The following is a 20238-nucleotide window of genomic DNA, read 5'->3' as shown; positions in this document are numbered from 1 at the left end:
GAAACTGGCGTGGTTGTTTATCCAACATATCTATCGCCTGCACTCCGCCCCCTCCAAGGTGGTAGTGTCCCAGACCGGCGGGCCCCAATTCATTTCTAAATTTTTGGAAGGCTTTCCTGGACTTGTTGGGAACAACCCCGGCGGTTGCCATCCCTACGTTCAAAGTGACGGTGAGTCAGAGAGGACGAACAGGACTCTAGAGCAGTATTTACGTTGTTACACTAACTACCATCAAGACAATTGGTGCGATTTAATTCCATTTGCGGAGTACGCTTACAACAATGCCATTCATAGCAGCACACAGAAGACTCCCTTTGAAATTGTGTCTGGTCGTTCTTTCCCTCCACTGCCCCAACTGCCCACAGAGGCGCTGCAACCTCCTGAGTTCAACCAATGGATTTCATCCCTGGCTGAGGGGTGGAAAACGGTCCAAACTGCCCTACAGCAAGCCAAGGACTCTCAAAAGTTCCAGGCGGATAAACATCGTTCTGACTTTCCTTTACGTGTAGGGGCTTGGGTCTATTTGTCTACCAAGAACCTTAGAGACGTTCACAAATATTCAAAGCTAGGCAAGAAATTCGTGGGTCCGTTTAGGATTACAAAAGTGATCAATGATGTTACTGCTCGCTTAGAATTGCCTAATTCCTTAAGTAATATCCATCCCGTCTTTCATTCTAGTTTGCTCAAGGAGGCTCCCGCTTCCGATGTCTGGCACGGCCCTCCGGAGAGACCCCCGCCGACCATGATTGATGGCCACAAGCACTATGAAATTGATGCTATCCTGGACTCTCGCTTTAATCGCAAACGCTTACAGTATTTAGTCTCTTGGGTGGGATATTCTTCCGGCCATAATCAATGGGTGTATTCGGAAAATATCGATGCCCCCTCCCTTATTTCTGCTTTTCATCGTGCTTTTCCACTGAAACCAGGGGGGGAAGGGTTTTTCTTAGGAGAGGCGGAATGTAAAGATCTTAGTGGTGCTGAATCTCTTCACAGCTGTTTGGCCTTGACTGAGTTCCCTGGCACGGGCGACGGGCCAGAATCTACAGCAACCACACTGTTGGAGGGCTTATCTCTTAGAGCGAGATGAGAATTCCGTTCCCATGAGAATGGGACTGGAGACACCGGGAGGGGGATGGAACGGGGGGTTATAACCTGTGGTCTGGGCGGGAAGGCCCATTCCTGTCATGTCGTGTGTGTGAGCTTTCTAAGTTGTCTGAATAAATGGTCTTTCAACCAAAAGCCTTTTATTTCTGCCTCGTTGGAGGCAGCGCGCCCATTACTATTCAAGCCTCTTTAGCCAACCCTGCCAAGCATACACGTCTCCTAGCCTCCGCCCTCGTTGATTCTGGCTGCTCCCACTGTTTAATGCGACCGCAGGTGGCTGAGGAGCTTGGCTTCCTTACACATTGGGCCTGAAGCTCATTTACTTGGCAGCCCACCTTCTCCCCCTTGTGGTTAAGGATGCCTTGGGTCTAGGACAGGGGTAGGGAACCTGCGGCTCTCCAGATGTTCAGGAACTACAATTCCCATCAGCCTCTGTCAGCATGGCCAATTGGCCATGCTGGTAGGGGCTGGTGGGAATTGTAGTTCCTGAACATCTGGAGAGCCGCAGGTTCCCTACCCCTGGTCTAGGATCTGTAGAGAATCTCAAGCTGGATGCTGTGACTCGTGCCTTCCAGAATCTCCTCCAGAAATGCTGGCATCTCACAAGTCACTTCTCACACAGTGTGAAGGGCACCCATCTGCTGTGTGAGAAGCAGGCACTGACTGGAGTACCAGAGCACCACCTCTTTGGTGATATCAGGATTTGCTGGAATTCCATCAACAGCATGCTTGAGCATTCAGTGGTGCTGCTGGAGGAGGAGGAGGAGGAGGAGGAGGAGGAGGAGGAGGAGGAGGAGGAGAAGTCCCCCCTTGCTCTCCTGTAAGGAGACTCAAAGGGACTGAAAGTCTCCTTTCCCTTCCCCACCCCCACAACAAACACCCTGTGAGGTGGGTGGGGCTGAGAGAGCTCTGAAAAGCTGTGACTAGCCCAAGATCACCCAGCTGGCATGTGTTGGAGTACACAGGCTAATCTGAATTCCCCAGATAAACCTCCACAGATCAAGGGGCAGAGCTTGATCAGAGTGTTCCTCCACAGATCAGAGTGCACCTGTTCTTAACAACAATGCCACTGCTATGGAGCAGAAGGAAACTCTCACCGCATTGTTCTGTGAGGTACAGAAAGAGAGCTAGGTCAGTCCAGATGAGTGGTTCACTAAGACTGTGGAGGTCCTTAAGCCCTTTAAGAACTACATGACATTGCTCGCATCAGAGAAAAACCCTGGCTCTGGTCATTCCCACGATCCAAATGACCTGTAAGAACTTGGCCACAGTTGGAGACAGCTGAAGGACTTGCAGACGTCTAGCAGTGCACATGCTGGTGCACAGACTGCAAGTAGGTGTGGCATCCTGCCTTAAGCCTCTCTCCCAGCAGAAGTTCTACATGTCAGCAACCATGTATGATGACCTGCACATCAAGGGATGGATCGCTGAGTGGGCCAGGGAGCTTGTGTGCTGGAGAGATGGCTTAATTGAAGATGCCAGCCTGTGTTGGGAAATTCCTGAAGATTTTGGGGTAGATCCTGGGAAGGGTGGGGTTTGAGAAGGGTCTTTGTGGGGTATAATGCCATAGAGACGACCCTCTGAAGACACGTTTTCCAGGGGAACCAATTTCTGTATTCTTGGGATCAACTGTAATTCTGGGAGATCTCCAGGCCCCACCTGAAAGTTCACTGATAGCAATAGTCCCCCATACCCTGGCTGCCTGATATAATAAGGCACCAAATTACAAAATTTTAATAAAGTGGTGAAGTGAACTGTGCTATAAAGTGCAAACCACGCAAAACTTCCTATGACGACATGCACAGCATCGATACAAGACATTACTGGGAAAACTGTCCATCTCAAACAATGGGGATACGTAAATTGACCTGTCCCAGGAGCAATAGCTAGCTTAACTCTTGTCACTAAAGTGCAGAGGCAAGTCCACTTGTGTGCTTAACAGCTTCCATGGTGCAGGCTTATGAAGTTTGACCTCATAACAGCCGGTCCCCCAGTCAGTTGGCAACCAATCCAATCTCCCGGTAAAAATGTAACGAAGGTTGTCAATCTGAAGTTTAATTTAACTAACTATTGTTTGTGTGAGAAGAAAGGTGGCATGGTACAGCCTGATCTTGCCAGATCTTGGAAGCCTAGCAGGATTGATATTTGGAAGGGAGATCACTAAGGGAGGCTCTGCAGAGGAAAGCACTGGCAAACCATCTCTGCATCTCAGTTGTTTTGAAAGCCCCTTGCTGGGTCAACATAAGTCCGTTGTGATTTGATGGCACTTTATACACATATCCACATTGTTAGTGTGATAATATGAATGATGGCAGCTTCACTAATTATATCAAACCAGGATCTGAAATCATGGCCTGAAGCTGGCTTTTTAACCACACGCCATGTTGGGAAACTCCAGGAGATTTGGGAGTAAAGCCTGGGGATGGAGGTTTGGGGGAAAGGGTGGAACCTCCGCAGAGTGTAACACCATGGATCTCACCAGGATGGTCTAGTGGTTAAGAGCGGTGGACTCTTATCTGAAGAACCAGGTTTGATTCCCCACTCCTCCACATGAATGGCGGGCTCTTATCTGGTGAACTGCTGAGTGACCTTGGGCTAGTCACAATTTTCTCACAACTCTCTCAGCCTGACCTACTTCACAAGGTATCTATGGTGGGGAGAGAAAGGATATAAGCCACTTTGAGACTCCTTACAGGAGAGAAAAATGGTGGGCTATAAATCCAAACTCCTCTTCGAACTGATTACTGTAGTTTAGAGCTCATCTTTGATAACAAAAGATCTCCAGGCCCTACCTGGAGGTTGGCAAGTCTAACCATAGTTGCAGTCATGTCCTGAGGCAGCCCAGAATTAAAAAGGCACAGGGAACAATGAAGTGTTATGCGGACATATTTCAGTTATGCTTGTGCATTCTGAAGACATGGGATCCCAGTTGCTTGAGGTTCCATTACAGTGTCTATGCTCTTGTGCCCAACCCCAGCAGATTCAGACTGTCAGTGGTGCTCATGATACCCCACTTAAGATACAGACTGGTAGAGTGTTCTGCTGCTGTCTTGCTGCCATAGCTGCCATCAGTCTCCAGATTAGGCTGCCCATCTTAACTACGGCTTTTCTTAGTATATGAACACAGACATCCTGGATTGTACCTCTGGTCTCCCCAGAGAACAAGGAGCAAAGGTCACAAAACCTGGCAAACCAGAATTTCTTTCTTTCTTTCTTACTCAAATCATAGGTGATTTACAGTAATCCCATTTGTCTCTGCAGCACAACCCTAATATTCTTTGGTAGTCTCTCATCCAAATACTGATCAAGACTGACCATGCATGGCTTCTAAGGTCTGACTAGATTGGGCTAGTCTGGGCTATCCATTCTAATCATAGCTAAAATATACTTTTAGATCTAATCAAAGCCACACAAAATTGAAGGAAGGTCAGAAAAAAAGCTTCCACTTCCCCTTGCAACATTTTTATTTCTCTCCTCAGGGAACTCACCTCAGATTTTTATCTTCAGGTTAACAGGCATGTGTGGGTTTGCTGACATACAGCAGTAGTCAAACAAATTGTCCATTCTAGGTTTTTTGGATTATTATCTATGACTTGAGTTGAGGATGGCAAAAAGGTGCTCTTGAGATGTTATTTTTAGTCATGAAAGTGAGGGAAAATGTGTAGTAATAAAGACAAAAGGAGTCCCTAGTAGGAACTCCAGTTTTCTCAGTACATAATGTTAATTTTTTTCTCCACTCCCAAATTGCACACAGCTCTAACTATATTCTGAGAACAAATTTAAAGTGATAAAATCCCAAAGACAGAAAGCATTTTTGAGCAGGCTGTGTTTGGTTAATCACCGAGCATCCATTTTGCTGCAACCAATGTGAGGATCTGCACATATCCTTAATGGCTCTTTTGTTTCCATGTAGAAATTCAGTAATGTTTGAAGCCGTACTAATTATGCAGCTGTCTTCTCTCCTTCGCTTTTCCTTTGTTGACATCCCCCTTTTTAAGATCTGAAGATTATGGTGACAATGTTCTAAGGAATAGGCATGCTTCTTAAACCCACTGATTTCAGTGGTTCGACACAGCCTATCCTGCTTTGGATTGAAGCCCAGATGCATTTCCAAGTCATCACAAACTTTTAATTTGAATGCATCTGTCAACTGGGATCAGCAACATGCCTTTCACAGAATTAAACCTCCCTTCATTTTATCTAGCTTATTTCTACACCAATTTTTTTCAACACCAATTTCTTTTGCACACTGATTACTTTTGAGGCTCTGCCCTCAACAGAATTGCAGCCTGATAAGAAACAAGATGCTCTGTCAGTCACAATCCTCCAGGTGGCAGCTTCTGCTAGGCTTTCTCATTCCCTGAGCTCCAAAAGACATGTGAACGTTTTAGGTAGTTTTCCAGTATTATGTACATCTACTGAAAGAGATACTTTCAGCAATAAAACCCATTTGCCTTGAAATATTTTTTTAAGTACATAGCTGCTATTACAAAAATTTAAGGGCTTCTACTGCATTGATAATACAGTTGCCAATTGGCCAGAATGGGGGAAAAGCTCTGTCTCTCTAACAAATAATGTTTGGAAACGGACAGGTAAAGCTTTTCATGGCAAGGAGGTAAATAAAATCTGGTGGTATTTGCTGGAGATGAAGGACAGCAAGAGCGATCAGTTTAACAGCTGGCAATCCTATTGGGTAATACAAGCCAAGTCAATCAGCAGATGTATTTATTCTCCAGGTGTAAAATGGAGCAGTAAAGAACTATGTATGTCCCTAATCTCCTTAGACCATGAGATAGGTAAGATATGATAGATAATATCTTATCCTATCTTTCTCAAGGTCCAAGGAGGACAGAAAGACATATATAGTTCTTCACTGCTCCACTTTATTCTTACAACAGGACCAGTTGACAGAGGAAGTCTTATCCAAGGTTAACCTTAAGTTCCGTGATAGAGCAAGGATTCTCAGTGAATGACCTTGAACCACTCTTTCATCCTATTACACAAGACAGTTCACAAGCCTAAAGCACTCTAATGCTGTCTTTTTTTCTGGCAACAAGATATCTTACCCATTTTGAAAGGTGTGTCTTCTTTAGACCAAGTAATTACACTACAGCAGATTAAGTATTCAAACCAGTTCACCAGTTGTAAAGTGGTGGCAGGCTGAAAATTAATAGGAAAAACCCAACAAATTCATGGAAAAGAATTGCAGGATGCTCAGATCTCAATCTTCTTCTTTAATAACTAGATACTATTTATTTGCTTCCCAGAGAAACTAACCTTGCACCAGACACCTGAGAAAAAAATGAAAACAGGGTGGCAATTAATGGCAAGATAGTGGGTGAACTGGGTGTGGGTGAAATATTCACAAAGCTGTCTTAAATTGACTTATTAAGATTTTGCATTGGCATTATTTTAATAATTTCTATCCCTCTCTTTTCACCACAGGTGTTCAAGTCAGCTCCCAGACAATTATGAAGCAATATATAAAGCAGTGATGGCAAACCTTTTCGAGACCGAGTGCCCAAATTGCAACCCCAAACCCACTTATTTATTGCAAAGTGCCAACATGGCAATTTAACCTGAATACTGAGGTTTTCGTTAAAAAAAAAACGGCTGGCTCCAAGGTGCGCGTTACTCAGGAGTACATTTGGTGAAGCAACCGTACAACGCTTTGAACCGATGAATCACAACCCTAGGAGGGTTTACTCAGAAGCAAGCCCCATTGCCAGCAACCGAGCTTACTCCCAGGTAAAGGATTGTGCTTTAGTTCTTCCCATAAAAATCAGTGGGGTTTAACAGCGCTTAACAGGGCTACCTACACTGCTTCCCCAAAACTAGGTCTTAGGTTTAGTGCTAATAATCTCCCTGAAATAATTGCACTATTATCACACTGGGGGCAGGGGAGAGGGGAAGGGTGTGGGGGGAGAGGGAAATGAAACTTTCGCTTACCGAAACCCAATAAATCCCCCACCACAAAATAGAACTAAAAAGGCAGTCAAGGAAGGCAATTTGTAAGCAAGAATGCTGTGAGAGGGGTGGGATAACTTCAGGAAAACTAAATTGGTGGAGCAGCAATCTGATCTATGTTTTTTTCCTTCACATGTCTTCACAGCACTTGACTTCCCACAAAAATGCAACAGGAACAGAAAAATACAAACAGTTCTAGCAAAGACCTTGGTGTTCTTTTTAAAAAATCCTAAATGTATCTCGGTTCCTCCATCCTAGGCTTGATCTGCCCAGGCAATCGGCAAAAAACTTGAGTCTGAGCGTTTCCCCAATGTTTGGAAAAACACATGTTTTGTTTGTTCAATCCCTTGAGCAGCAGCAGCCAGCCTGCTCCAGCCTCCAGCAGGTCCTGCATGCACCCGCCGCTCTGCCCTGCACTGCTCCAGCTTCTCCACCTCACCCATCTGCCTCCACCCCACCCGCTCAAACAGGGGCCAGCCTGCTCTAGCCTCCAGCAAGTCCCGCGCTGCACCTCTCTAGCATCTCTGCCTTCTTTGCCTCAGGCAGCAGTCATCTGGAGCACAGGCACCAGGTCCGCCAGCCGAGTCCTCCCTGCTCGCCACGGTGCGTGCACTTCATGCCCAGTGGCCCAGGCCAACCTAGATGTGTGTGTGGGGGGAGGTGATTTTCCACCCCCCCACATGATGAACTCTGTGTGCGCGTGCCCACAGAGAGGGCTCTGAGTGCCACCTTTGGCACTCGTGCCATAGGTTCGCCACCACTGGTATAAAGTAACCACACATTCCAATCTTCAAGGTGTTTATAAGGGTGTAACTTTGGTTAGGATGGTACTGTTAATTGTCATTTCCATCTCCATTTCTTTTTTTTTTAAGTGGCTACAATACAGTTGCTGTGGAAAACATCTAAGAAATCTTGCTGATTTGTGGGTTTTCCAGGCTGTCTGGCTGTGGTCTGTTTTCTTCAGATATATGTTACAGAAAGGTGTGCTTCTCTCTATGGTACTTGTGCCTTGGAGAGAAAAACATCTCCCTGTGACATGCCTCTGAAGATGTCAGCCATAGATGCAGGTGAAACATTAGGAGCAAAAACTACCAGACCACAGCCACACACCCAAAAAACCTACAACAGCCAGTTGATTCTGTCATGAAAAATTTCAACAATATATCTAAGAAATCCTTCTGAGATGATGACAAACAGCCAAATGACAGCAGGGTTTTTTTCTGAAATGTTTGAAGACAAGTCTCTGTTCTGTCAATGGGGCCCTGATCTGCAGATTTAGATATCTGCAAGATGGGGGTCACTTGTGGCTATTAGATATATAGGTGCCCTGTTATCAGACATAGTTAGGATCGGAACCACGGGGGAGGAGGGAGCAGGCTACTCACCTACCTGCCCACCTGTGCTTCTGTCTGTCCACCTGCCTTGTTTCCTTTCTACCCATGGTGTCTTTCTTTCTTTCTTTCTTTCTTTCTTTCTTTCTTTCTTTCTTTCTTTCTTTCTTTCTTTCTTTCTTTCTTTCTTTCTTTCTTTCTTTCTTTCTTTCTTTCTTTCTTTCTTTCTTTCTTTCTTTCTTTCTTTCTTTCTTTCTCAAGGGATCCACAGAGGAGAGATCTATCAGAGGCTATTAGCAAAGGTAACCTCCATGTTTAGAAGCAGTAAACCTCTGAATACTAGTGCCAAGAGTCAACACTGGGGGAAGACCTCATCCTCTGTCCCCTTTTCCTGGCCCTCCAGAAGAACTGTGTCAGATAGGATGCTGGACCAAATGGACCACTAGTCTGTTCTCGTGTTCTCAAGTCCAGTCGCTCCAGAAAGACCAACCACAGCTATCTCAGAATGGGCATCCGCAAGTCAAAATATACACACAGGTACACCCATACATGTGAAGGGGACATCACCCCTGGAAGCCATGGGAATGTTGCAGATGGTAAGGAGTGGGGCAGGGAGGGGCATGGAGATAGTCTCATCTGCCCACAGACACATGGATAGAGATGGACTCCAGACTTTATTGATAGCAAATCATGAAGATGAACTGCAGTGCCATTTCCTCTATCCAACACCAATGGCACCTCTGCCTTTGTGAGTTGCTCCCAGGCTGAGCTGTCCCTAGCACATCGTACATATGAGTGAGGCAGACCTGATGGCCAGAAAGCTGCATGAGGCAGGATGCTGAAGGAACCAGGCTTGAACCGGTGACTGAGCAGAATGGCAAGACTGCACCAGTTGTGCTTCCAGCTCTCCCTGTTAAATCACCACCTGCCCAGATGCAAAACTGAAGCATGTGCAGCAATGGCAAACAACACAGATGTCATGCCAGTCACATCCATGTCAGCACAGTCTATAGTTCCATCCCCATGGGGGGGGACTCCATTTGCCAGGGACCGCCCCCCCCCCCCGAGATACGTGCTATATCCCTCCAAATAATACACTGATCCTGTGGGGAAGTACTCTTTAACTGCTCTGTTCATTGCTGCTTAGAGCCACGATCCTGCAAAGCAGTGGGCCCCATTCATAGAGAACAATAGGGCAGCTGCCAGGTACCCCAAACCACACTTGTGCCCTGTCCCGCATATTGGGACAACACCCTGGCAAAGGAATGTTCTAACAGCTCAGTATATAGCTGTCAGTGTTGTCGTCTCCCACCTACATGAGCTTTCCTGGGTACACTTCCCTGGGAGTATGTTTTATTTTATTGTATCACGTGGAATATACTGCCAGATGAGCCTAGTCCAGGTGCCCCCATAAACACTCATCACTAGCCTCAGCTGTGGGAGCCAGCATGTAAAGGAGATACCTGAGTTTGTGCGATGGAGAAAGGTGAGATTGGTGTAGATTCCTGGACCAGGGGGCTATATTCAGTGGTGGGATCAAAACAATTTAATAACAGGTTCTGATGGTGGTGGGATTCAAACAGTGGCGGTGCCACACACACGCACCTCCAGTCCCTACTGGGCAGAGCGGTTGCTTTAGTAACCCCTTCTCGGCACTCAGAAAAAATGAGTAACCACTTCTAGAGAAGTGGTGAGAACTGGTTGGATCCCATCTCTGGCTATATTCCTTCCTCATCTTACTTGTCCACGCTTGGTCATCATTTCCCCAGCTTACTTGATCCACGCTTGGGGTAGTATTGTGCTAACAGCATAGTGCTGAGGTGCTAACATATTTCACCTTCAGCATTGTACACACTGCTAGCAACTGTTGTGGGACATAGGGCTGTTGAGGCAACAGAGGACCCACGGACAGCAATAGTTCCAGTTCAAGGCAGATATTTTGCGAATAGAGGTGTGGCCCCTCCTACTCATGTTACATAAACCCTCCAATATTTAAATAAAACACCAGACAGCACTTTGTGTGGGTAAGAAAATTGGCCATAGCCGAAGAATTTATTGATAGAAGGCACAGGAAAGCAAATGGTGCAGCATGGGGAAGTGATCCTAGCCTCTGGGCAGCCCAAGTGCTGTCCCCCAGAGTAAGCTAGTTCCTCCAGCCCACCTGCTGGATGAATCTGTACCTTAGCGAGAAGCTGGAGTGAGGCATTCCAGACCGGTGAAGTGCTCATGACTGGAGCCCCCTCCAACCCATGCTAGGGGCACAAGCACCTTAGGCCCCTGCGGGGCGTCCCAACTGTTGGCTTACTCCACCCGAACCTCTTAAGGAGGTGTACTAACAGGGGAACTCCCCCTGCTCCCCTGTTTAGTGGATCACCTCCCTGCCCCATGCGCAACCCCTCACCCAGCTCCCGCCAAATGCCTCCTAAGCCTTCAGCCAATCACATAATTCAGTTCTAAGGCTATGCAGCCAAAGGTCCATGCCCTGCTGTGATAAGTGAACCCCCTCCTGCCTATAGAAAGCCTCTATTTTAAATGAAATGTTGTGATGTGGAATTCCCCCCCCCCCCCAGTCCCATACAAAACGTGCCACGGCCTGGCAAGTCCTTGCTCAGTGCCTCTTAGGGGCATTTTCCCCCACTAAAATGCAAGGTTCTGTGTTCTAAGTATACACAGCATGGCCAGAGACATTTGTGTCATGTGACTTCAGTGTTTGAGTTCAGCATGTCCACTCTTGTTAGGTTTATGTGGTAATGAGGGGGCTGTGATTGCTTACTGTGCAATACCTTCAATGGTATTCAGATAAAGCCTATTTGATTTGTCATTAGTATTTACAAACAAAATTTTAATGCAACAAAGCCTGGAAATGATTTTTGTGAGTCTTACTTTTTGTATGCTAATTTTTTAGTTGCCCTGTTGATGTTTTAATAGAAATCTCCAGGCCCACTTAGGTGTGCTGAATTCTGAATGAGCCCTATCAATTTTGCAGTATGTAATGTATATTCAGCAAAAGTTTTCAATCCATATTATAATGCTATTCCTATTATTCTTTTATATTATTTTTCTTCATTTTGTCACTGATGAAGGCTTTGTTAAAGATGTCTGGTCTGCTGTTTAAAGTTTGTTCAGGAAAATGTTTTGGTAAAGGGATAGTCTTTGAACAATGGTGTCTGGTATGTACTATCTGTGGCTACAAGTATGATGCTACTATGTAATTCCTGCACTGTTTAGCATGTCATATTATTGATCCTGCTTTATTAGCTTTGTTTCAGCTCTGTTATATTTCTAACTTAAGTAAGACTCCAATTATTGATTGTTTACAAATTTCTGCAACTCAATTTATTTTGCATTGTTTAGTGGATATGCTATTTCTGTTATTTTAAATTGTCTTGCTCTGTGTAACCTGTCTTGAGACTCTGTGAGAAAGGTGAACTATAAATGATGTATATAAATAGATATTGCTTTATACACATTCTTGTGGATTTGTTAGTTTTATTTTTGTCTATGCATTATAGTTATTTTGTTTACATTATTATGTGTGTTTGAAATCAATTCTTCCTTTAGACTTTGTCATATGTTGTAAATCTTATGATTTTTCTTCAGCATTTTTGATTTTGAGGTTTAGAAGGCTGACTAAGGGCCATTCTGCCATGTCACACACCCAATAGTACCTGGCACTCTACACTGGCAAAGAAGTCATGCCAGCACAGCACCAGTGCAGCTTGCCAATTATATAAGAACATAAGAACTAGCCAGCTGGATCAGACCAGAGTCCATCTAGTCCAGCACTCTGCTACTTGCAGTGGCCCACCTGGTGCCTTTGGGAGCTCACATGCAGGATGTGAAAGCAATGGCTATTTCTGAGGAGATGCCAGGATTACTCAGAGAAACCGTTCCATATAGCTTAGTCCTCAGAATGTCCTCCTTTTGAGTCGGGGCTTAGGATCAATCAGTACCGCACCCATTTCCAATATATTATAAGTTTCAAATCAGTGACAGTTCAGAATTTCTAAAGCAAAACAAGGATAAGTAATCAAATGAAAAGATTTATTCACCTCAGTGGAAACAAATACTATGGGTCATTAAGCACAGAATATTCAGTATAAAATTACAATAAATACAAGTCAAAATTATCCATAGAGCTTACAGGGTATCTAAATAAAATGTAAACAGAAAAAAGAATTAGTTGTCACATCGAAGACACTGTGTGTCACATGTTCATTTGATGCACATTGACATATTTTTGTTTATTCTGAAAAGAACTGTTGAATAGATAAAATTGACTTCGGATACAGTAAGAAAGTGATGTTTCTCTTTAACATGTCTTCCTTGCTTACAGATGGCTCTTCAAACTGAAGGAACAACTCATCAGCAACAGTGAAACCCTTGAACTCATCTCTTATCTATTTCCACACACCCTGGTGCCACCACTGTTTGCATATCTACTCAGCTGACACTGTACTAGACACCATTTGCCATACCATCAAGGCCTCAGTCATCTGCACATCCTTAGATATATGTCATAAACACACTATACCAACACTACACTACATACAACCAAACCCTCACATATAATCCCATCTTCACATGATATACCAACTTCAAAATGGGGCTTGGAGTTCTCTCCATTTCCACAGTGGAAATGGCAGCTTTGGGGAGGAGGGGCAGGCACCATGGCATCACATCCCCACTGAACTCTACCTCCAGGCATCACTTCCAAATCCGCCACTGACCAAAATGGACCACTTCTACACAAGAACAAACGAACACAAATCAAACATTAAAAAATGAAAGTACTCAGAAACCAATAAGGGAATGCATCATCCTGCTGGTCATTCAGTATTAGATTAAAAGGTGTGGTATTTGAAAATAAGTGTTTCAAAGGAAGGCTGAGATGGAATCTATGAGCAGATTTAAGACTTGGTCATAATCGAGACTGGCAGAGACTAGCTCACTCTAGAAAGTAATTGTCCCTTCTAACAGGTTTATTTAAGTACACTATTCACATTCATCCAACTTTGCTAATTCATAACAGTTGGGAGTGGTCCACACCCACTCCAAGTGGATCATTTACTCTGTTGACTGGACCTTATTTTGTATTCATATGTCTAATGGAATGGAACACACCTATGCCCTGGCATACTGGGCCTGTTGACATCTTTGTAATAACGCCCCTTCCCCCGCCCTTCTGTTTACAGGTGTGCATGCTGTGTGCATATTGTGCTTTGGGCTCAAAAAATAAACCTCTGCAGGATCACAAGACACTATTACAGTGATGGCGAACCTATGGCACAGGTGCCAGAGGTGGCACTTGGAGCCCTCTCTGTGGGCACGTGCACAGAGTTCGTCATGAGGGGGTTGGAAAATCACCACATACAAACACACACATCTAGGTTGGCCTGGGCCACTGAGCACTACGTGCGTGCACTGCAGTGAGCAGGAAGGACTCAGCTGGCGGGCCTGGTGCCTGTGCTCCAGGTGGCTGCTGCCCGAGGGGGTGGGCACAAAGGAGGCAGAGATGCTAGAGAGCCACAGAGCGGTGAGTGCGGGACTTGCTGGAGGCTAGAGCAGGCTGGCCCCTGCTCAAGCGGGTGGGGCGGAGGAAGAGGGAGCCAACCAGTTTTTTCTAAACTAAAACCTCAGCATTCAGGTTAAATTGCCAGGTTGGCACTTTGCAATAAATAAGTGGGGTTTGGGTTGCCATTTGGGCACTCGGTTTCAAAAAGGTTCGCAATCACTGCACTATTATTATTATTATTTTGGCTGCAATGCATCTATTCCTCTGAAACATTTAAAACAGGAAATAATTATTTTATTATACTGTGAGTTGCTTTGCGCACTCTGGAAAAATCCTGGGTGCATAGATAAAAATCTTAACCCATTGAGGAATGGCTTAAAGCAACTTTTTGAAAAGCAGCTAAAATGTCTTGGAAAATAGTCTCTAAGCCCAATAATAGAGAAAAAGAACACCATTTGATCCTTTGGCAAGTCCACGAGTCCACAAATTGACAACACCGTAACACTGTAAAATATAAGGTGCCGTCTCTAGATACAAATCTACCGTGTAACTTAGGAATGGGTCCTCTGTGCTGCTGAGATAGAAAGACTGGCAAAAGCTCTGTCTAGATGTGTCTTGTACAGTTGGTGGTCTTGGTGACAAGAGATCTTGGTTTATGGGGAAAAAAGGAGAAAATCAGAAGATTTACTAAATCATGTAACTAATTTCTGGATTACTTTATTTTATTTATTTATGTATTCGATTTTTATACCGCCCGATGACTCCCCACATTCAAATACACCTGTTATTAAAATAAGATTGTTCAATTGTTTTTCATGGACCGAGAACAAAGTTGTTAAATTCATTATTACAGTTTGTGGATGTTTACTAGAGTAATGACTACATTCAAGAATGTTGATTTTTGTTTAAATTACACGTCTTTTAAATTATCGATACGAGTGGGGTGAGGTCAATCGAGATCTAGGATCAGACTTCGATAATCTCGTTGACCTCTGACGGACTCGCTGATCGACTGGAATCTATCGGTCTCTTACAACGGGTTGGCTTCTGCCCCTTTAAACACGCGAAGACTTCCGCGCCGTTTCACCCTCATTCGTTCCCTCTTACTGGACGCACCCCAATAGCCCACTCCTATTGGTCCGTCTTCAGGGTCGAGCACGTGAGCCTCCCCTTCGCCGTTAGGCGGGGCTGTCTCCTGCTTCCCGCCCCTTTCGGATCGGAGTAGGCGGAGGGCGGTGTTAAGCAGAGCCGCCGGAGTCTCCCCTTCTCGCGCATGCGCCGATCTACCGCCTTAGCCGAATTCTTGTCGCGGTGGCCGCTGCTGTCGCTCTAGCGGATCTCTTTGCTCCGGCTGCGTCGAGGTGAGGGCCGAAGATGCCGCCCCCAGGCCAGGTCCGCGTACCGGACCGGGACTCGCTGAAGCTGCAGGTGCAGGCCATGATCGGCTCCCACCGGGTCATGATCTTCAGCAAAAGCGGCTGCCCCTATTGCAGCAAGGTAAGCGGCAGGGTGCCCGGGCTGGGGGAGGGGAGGGGAAGCAGGGACAAGACTTCCTCCACGATTGCCTCGGAAACGACCCATGAAGAAGGAGCGGAGGAGGCGGCGGCCCGGGGGATCGATCTCGCTCTCTTCTTTGTTGGGGGAAATGGGGCCCCTTTCCTTCGACAGCGTCGCTTTCCTTCCTTCTTCGGATGCTGCCCTTTCCGAAGTGCGACATGACGCTTCCCCGGGGATCGGGTGGGGGCCTTTTCTGTTGCTTCCTGCTGTCCACCGCGTGGCCGGCTCGTAGAGATCGGGAGTGGGCTGACGTCTGGAACTGGATCTTTTGGGGTGCGTGTTTTCAACCTTTGAGTAGGTTCAACTCGGAATGACATTGGGATGACAAGGATTTTGCGTTATTTTCTGCCCTATAGCAACACTTGTGTAGGAGTGATGAACTAGGAGTTTTGTTCTTTTGAAGACTTGATTCATCGAAAAACTAAGTGGAAACTCTAATCTTGTGTGAAACTGTTGCCTTCTGCCTCCCTTCTGTTGTACAAAATTTCCTATATGCATAAAGTGGAGGGTATCTTTTATTTAATTTTGCTATAAAGGTGAAGATGATGTGTGTAGGGGTTGCAGATGGTCTTCATCTAGCTCTCCAGTCATGCACTGGTAACGTAAGCATGTTGCTACTGAGTAAATCCAATTGGAATCAGTGAAACCTGAATTAACCTGTGCTGTACTAAAGTTTTGTAACTTGGCCAATTTGGGAAGTGCCGTTTATAACATTAGGATTCAGGAAAGGAAGTTGAAGGGGGCTGTGTGGAAATGGTAGGGCACCAAAAGGTACCTCGATCACATTCTGAAGAATAGGAATTCTTCTTAAATAAAACTCGCACAAAGATCTGGTGCTTCTATGAACTAAGCACTGAAAGTCTCAAATGATGGCCACTTGGCATGAATGTAATAAGTTGAGTAATAGATTCAACAGGTTAATGTATTATTCAAGGATTTTGAACCCTAAAAACGATTTTTAGAATGTTCACAATGGAAAGGGGTCTAAATGGATGAGAATAAAATAATGGCACTTAAGTAAAATGTGCGTGTTCTCTTTATCTCAGTTTTCTTAACGTATCTTGCAACACCCATATCAGCATTGCTGAGATAGACTTACTTGATAGTAAGGTCATTATAATCTGGGGAACAGTTTGAGTTCCACAAAATACTGACATTCAGGAATATCATATTCTTGTGGTTGCAGCTAATATACATGCACTTAATTTACACAATTAAATGTACAACTAAAGCAACTTGCATAACTCGAAGTATCTTGTGGAATAAACCATGGTGAGTTTTCTTCTTTGATATCAGTTATGTTCTTTATGAACTACTGGTAAAACTTCAAATGTGTCAAAGGACATTATTGGTTGATTGTGCGGTGAAAAAATGTCCCATATTGCCACCGCTTCTCATGTCTAACAATAACATTGTGACCCTAAAGAGAAGGTGGAGCGTTGATGTATTCATTGAGAATGCTTGTAAGTCTCTGAATATACTTCTTCCTTGCTCTTAGTTTTTCCACCCCCCAAGCTGGCCAACAGTAAAGAGGGACAGAGAAAAATGGTACTAAACACGTGGAAGTAACCCTGTCAGTGAATCACTTGATATGGGAAAAAGTTAGAGTAGGTTATAGAAGTCTCATCTGTTGTTAGAAGATAAACAGGTAATGTGGAAGGTCCTCAGGAAATGAAAAGATGCAGGGAAAGAGTCCACCTACCTTAAGTTCTTGGTCTTTAGAAGACTTCTTAATTTACTATGTTTCAGCAACATGTTCTTTTCCTCCTTTCCTAGATTATGTGTGAAGCTTTTCCTTGTTTTATTATCTCCCTTCCCCGTGGTCCTTTTGTTCCTTCTGTTACTGCCTCATTTTCCTTTAGGTTTTTGCTGTCTTATTCTGTCCATGGTTCTCTTGGACACAGACAGTGTCTACAGTAGCTGATGTGACTCCATTTTTGAAGCTAAGCCTGTCTGCAACTTCTGCAGTTGGTTGTGATTCATCTTTATTCATATATGTTACTCTGATCTTCTTAAAGGATTTAGATGTTGATCCAGTGAACAATTGAACAAGAGAAATTTGTGCGTATTTAAGCTTTGTTGTATTACAGGCAGCACTGTGTTTTGAATTGTTTTTTTCCTGGTGGACTGGTGAGGTTTCTGTGTTTTGTTTGCTGTCCTTTCTATGGGCTTCCTTCTGCCTTAGCTTCACTTGGGTAACTCCTTAGCCCAGGGGTGCCCTCCTTCCGCTGCCCACACTATATATTGCACTATATTGCATCTGATTTGATTTGTTTGTCTTGTTTAGCAAGAGTTCTCACCCACATTGAATGTGCGAGGGGGTTTATCAGATTTCATATCCCTCTTGTACTTACCTTGACTTCATGATTGCAGATCCTGCATTTATTGTCACTGTCCTATGGGTATCCCATTAATGGTTGGAGAGTTTGTCCCAAAAGCAGAGAATAAAGACCTTGGATAATCAACTTAGTAAGGAAGAGGTGATGGTTACTGGTAAAGCAGAAAATTGCAAGCTGTTTTAGCTAAGTAGCTCAGTATAAAACGAGGCATAAAAATGAGCGTTCTAAATCACTGGTTGTTACACCTAGGCTGAGAAAGCAGAAGAAGGTGTTAACTATAATATTCTTGAATAATCACTGGGAAGTGTGGGGGAGGCATTTCTAGTTTCAAACTAATTTATGGGTTCTCTTATACTGTGAGTTTGGCTCAATTATCTCAATTTTGTCTGTAGAATCCGGAAGTGTTCTCTGTTTCCCTCCCTTCTCTCAGGTTCCTGGTGGTTTCTTCTTCCTTCTGAGCATGAAGAATATGACTATTAGAGACAAAAGATGCTTAGCATTTCTTGGGGCCTTAATGAAACTTTGGCAAAGATGAGCATGTTCTGCTCCAGAACAATGATTGTCCTTAACATTATTGGAAGATTCCCCTCCCGCCCATGAGCCACTTGGCAAAGGGTTTTGCAGGGGACTTGTCTTGTAGTGTTGGTCTGGCTTAGTAGCCCTGAATTACTAACTCTTCTGGCACAGCTCAAAGTATGCCTGGAGTGATACAGCTAGAGTTAGAATTGATTAATAAAGATGTGTGGCTGACTGTTTTGTTTCCTTTGTGTTGTTATTCTTTGTCCTTGAGTCTTTGAAACTTCAAGTGCATTAGTGTAAGGGTAGGCAACATCAGGTGTCATAAGTCTGCACTGTACTTCTGGACTACTAGAGCATTAATGAATTCAGAAGCTTCAAGTGACTTTGCTCAAATATTGTCATGAATAATGAGGTCAAGAAGGCTGCCATGTAAATGGCAGCTTTCCTTTATTTCAATTATGTGTATTCTGTTAGAAGAAGCATGAGTGAAGGCTGGTTTCTCCCTATCTTTGCAACATTGTGTGTGAGAGAGCAGGGGAGCAGCATAGCTAAATTTCTCCCATGAACTATCTGCTAATTAATTTTATTCATACAATTTCTATGTTGCCTTTTCACACACTGCGTTAAAGGCAACTTACAAAATGAAGCATGAACACATAAATACCGTAAGTTCTAATGCTATGGAAAATCCATTAACAGTATAAAAGCAGCCTAAAAGAAATAGCATCTCAGGCTAGAAGCAGGCTTTAAAAACCAACCTAAAGGAGAATTCCCTTTATAATTTGGGTAAAAGAAGAAGAGTTGGTTTTTATAATCCACTTTCCCTTTAAAGAGCCACAAAGTAGCTTACAGTCACCTTCCCTTCCCCCCAATAGACATCTTGTGATGTAGGTGGAGTTCAGAGAGTTTTGAGAGAACTTTGACTGGCCCAAGTTCATCTGCCAAGTTTGTTGTATAGGAGTGGGGAAACAAACCCATTTCACCAGGTTAGAGTCCATTGCTCTTAACCACTCTACCACAGAGTGTTAGCCTGGCACATGAAATATAGTGGGGGTAAAGACCAGGTGATCCTCAGTGGAATGGGCGATGCACAGTTGGGCTGCCACCATTGCGAAAGCCTTATATTCAATTGCTGCCTGCTTCACCTCTGAAAGGACAAGAGCATGTCTTCTGAGAAACAGCTTACCAGAGGACTGGACTTTTTGGGAGCAGGTGGACCATCAAGTGCCCTGGCCATGTGCAATTTAAGACCTTAATGGTAAAAAACAACCCTTTCATTTGTGCCTGGAAATAAGTGGGCAATAGGGGTGTGCATCCCCCAAAAGAGTATATTTTGGATTCAGGTATACTAGACATGAAATCGTTCAGCGTTTCCAAAAAAAAAGAGGAATCCTCATACTGGTGTGGGGTTTTTCCTGCTTTTCCCAGATACCTGAACATCTTCAGCTACATGATACTCTATGGGGAATCTTTGCATAACGTGGGAGGGAGTATTTTTAAAGGTAGAGTCACCAAATTTGCAGCATAGCCGCTGGCGACTTTCCTTACAAGAACCCCCAAAGTTGGTAAAGATTAGGTCAGGAGGTCCAGTTGTATTGGCCCTTGTTTTTTCTTACATTTGGGGGCCAATAAACTTGGACCACTGCTTTTGCTGAATAATCTATAGAACTTTGACTAGGTTTTACCTCGATGGTATCTTGAGATGATACTGTACCATCCATGACATCTAAGTTTGGGGTATGAAAGCAGTGTTATCTGCAAAAGCGGTATAGTACATATAGTGCAAAAGAGTATGCATGTACATTTTCTTAGTGTTCCAGTAGCAATCTCCAAATAGACTTTTGAATAATTGTCTTAAATTTAGTATAGGTCTTGATGTTTCAGGATATAAGCCAGAAAGTTA

The 20238-nt window shown here is 44.2% G+C and overlaps 1 protein-coding gene across 1 annotated transcript in view; it reads left to right on the top strand.

The window, feature by feature from the left end:
* The first annotated feature begins 15183 nt into the window (after nucleotides 1-15183).
* TXNRD3 (thioredoxin reductase 3) overlaps nucleotides 15184-20238 on the top strand; it is a 31783-nt gene continuing 26728 nt past the window's right edge. The window contains exon 1 of the mRNA XM_048487984.1: nucleotides 15184-15417. Coding sequence (XP_048343941.1) covers nucleotides 15295-15417 — 123 coding nt within the window. The 5' untranslated portion in view covers nucleotides 15184-15294. The remainder of the gene's footprint in view (nucleotides 15418-20238) is intronic.

The sequence above is a fragment of the Sphaerodactylus townsendi genome, linkage group LG03 (assembly GCF_021028975.2).
Source record: "Sphaerodactylus townsendi isolate TG3544 linkage group LG03, MPM_Stown_v2.3, whole genome shotgun sequence".
NCBI lineage: Eukaryota > Metazoa > Chordata > Lepidosauria > Squamata > Sphaerodactylidae > Sphaerodactylus > Sphaerodactylus townsendi.
The sequence above is the reverse complement of the archived record's forward strand: the minus strand, read 5'-3'. Positions and strand labels throughout refer to the sequence as shown.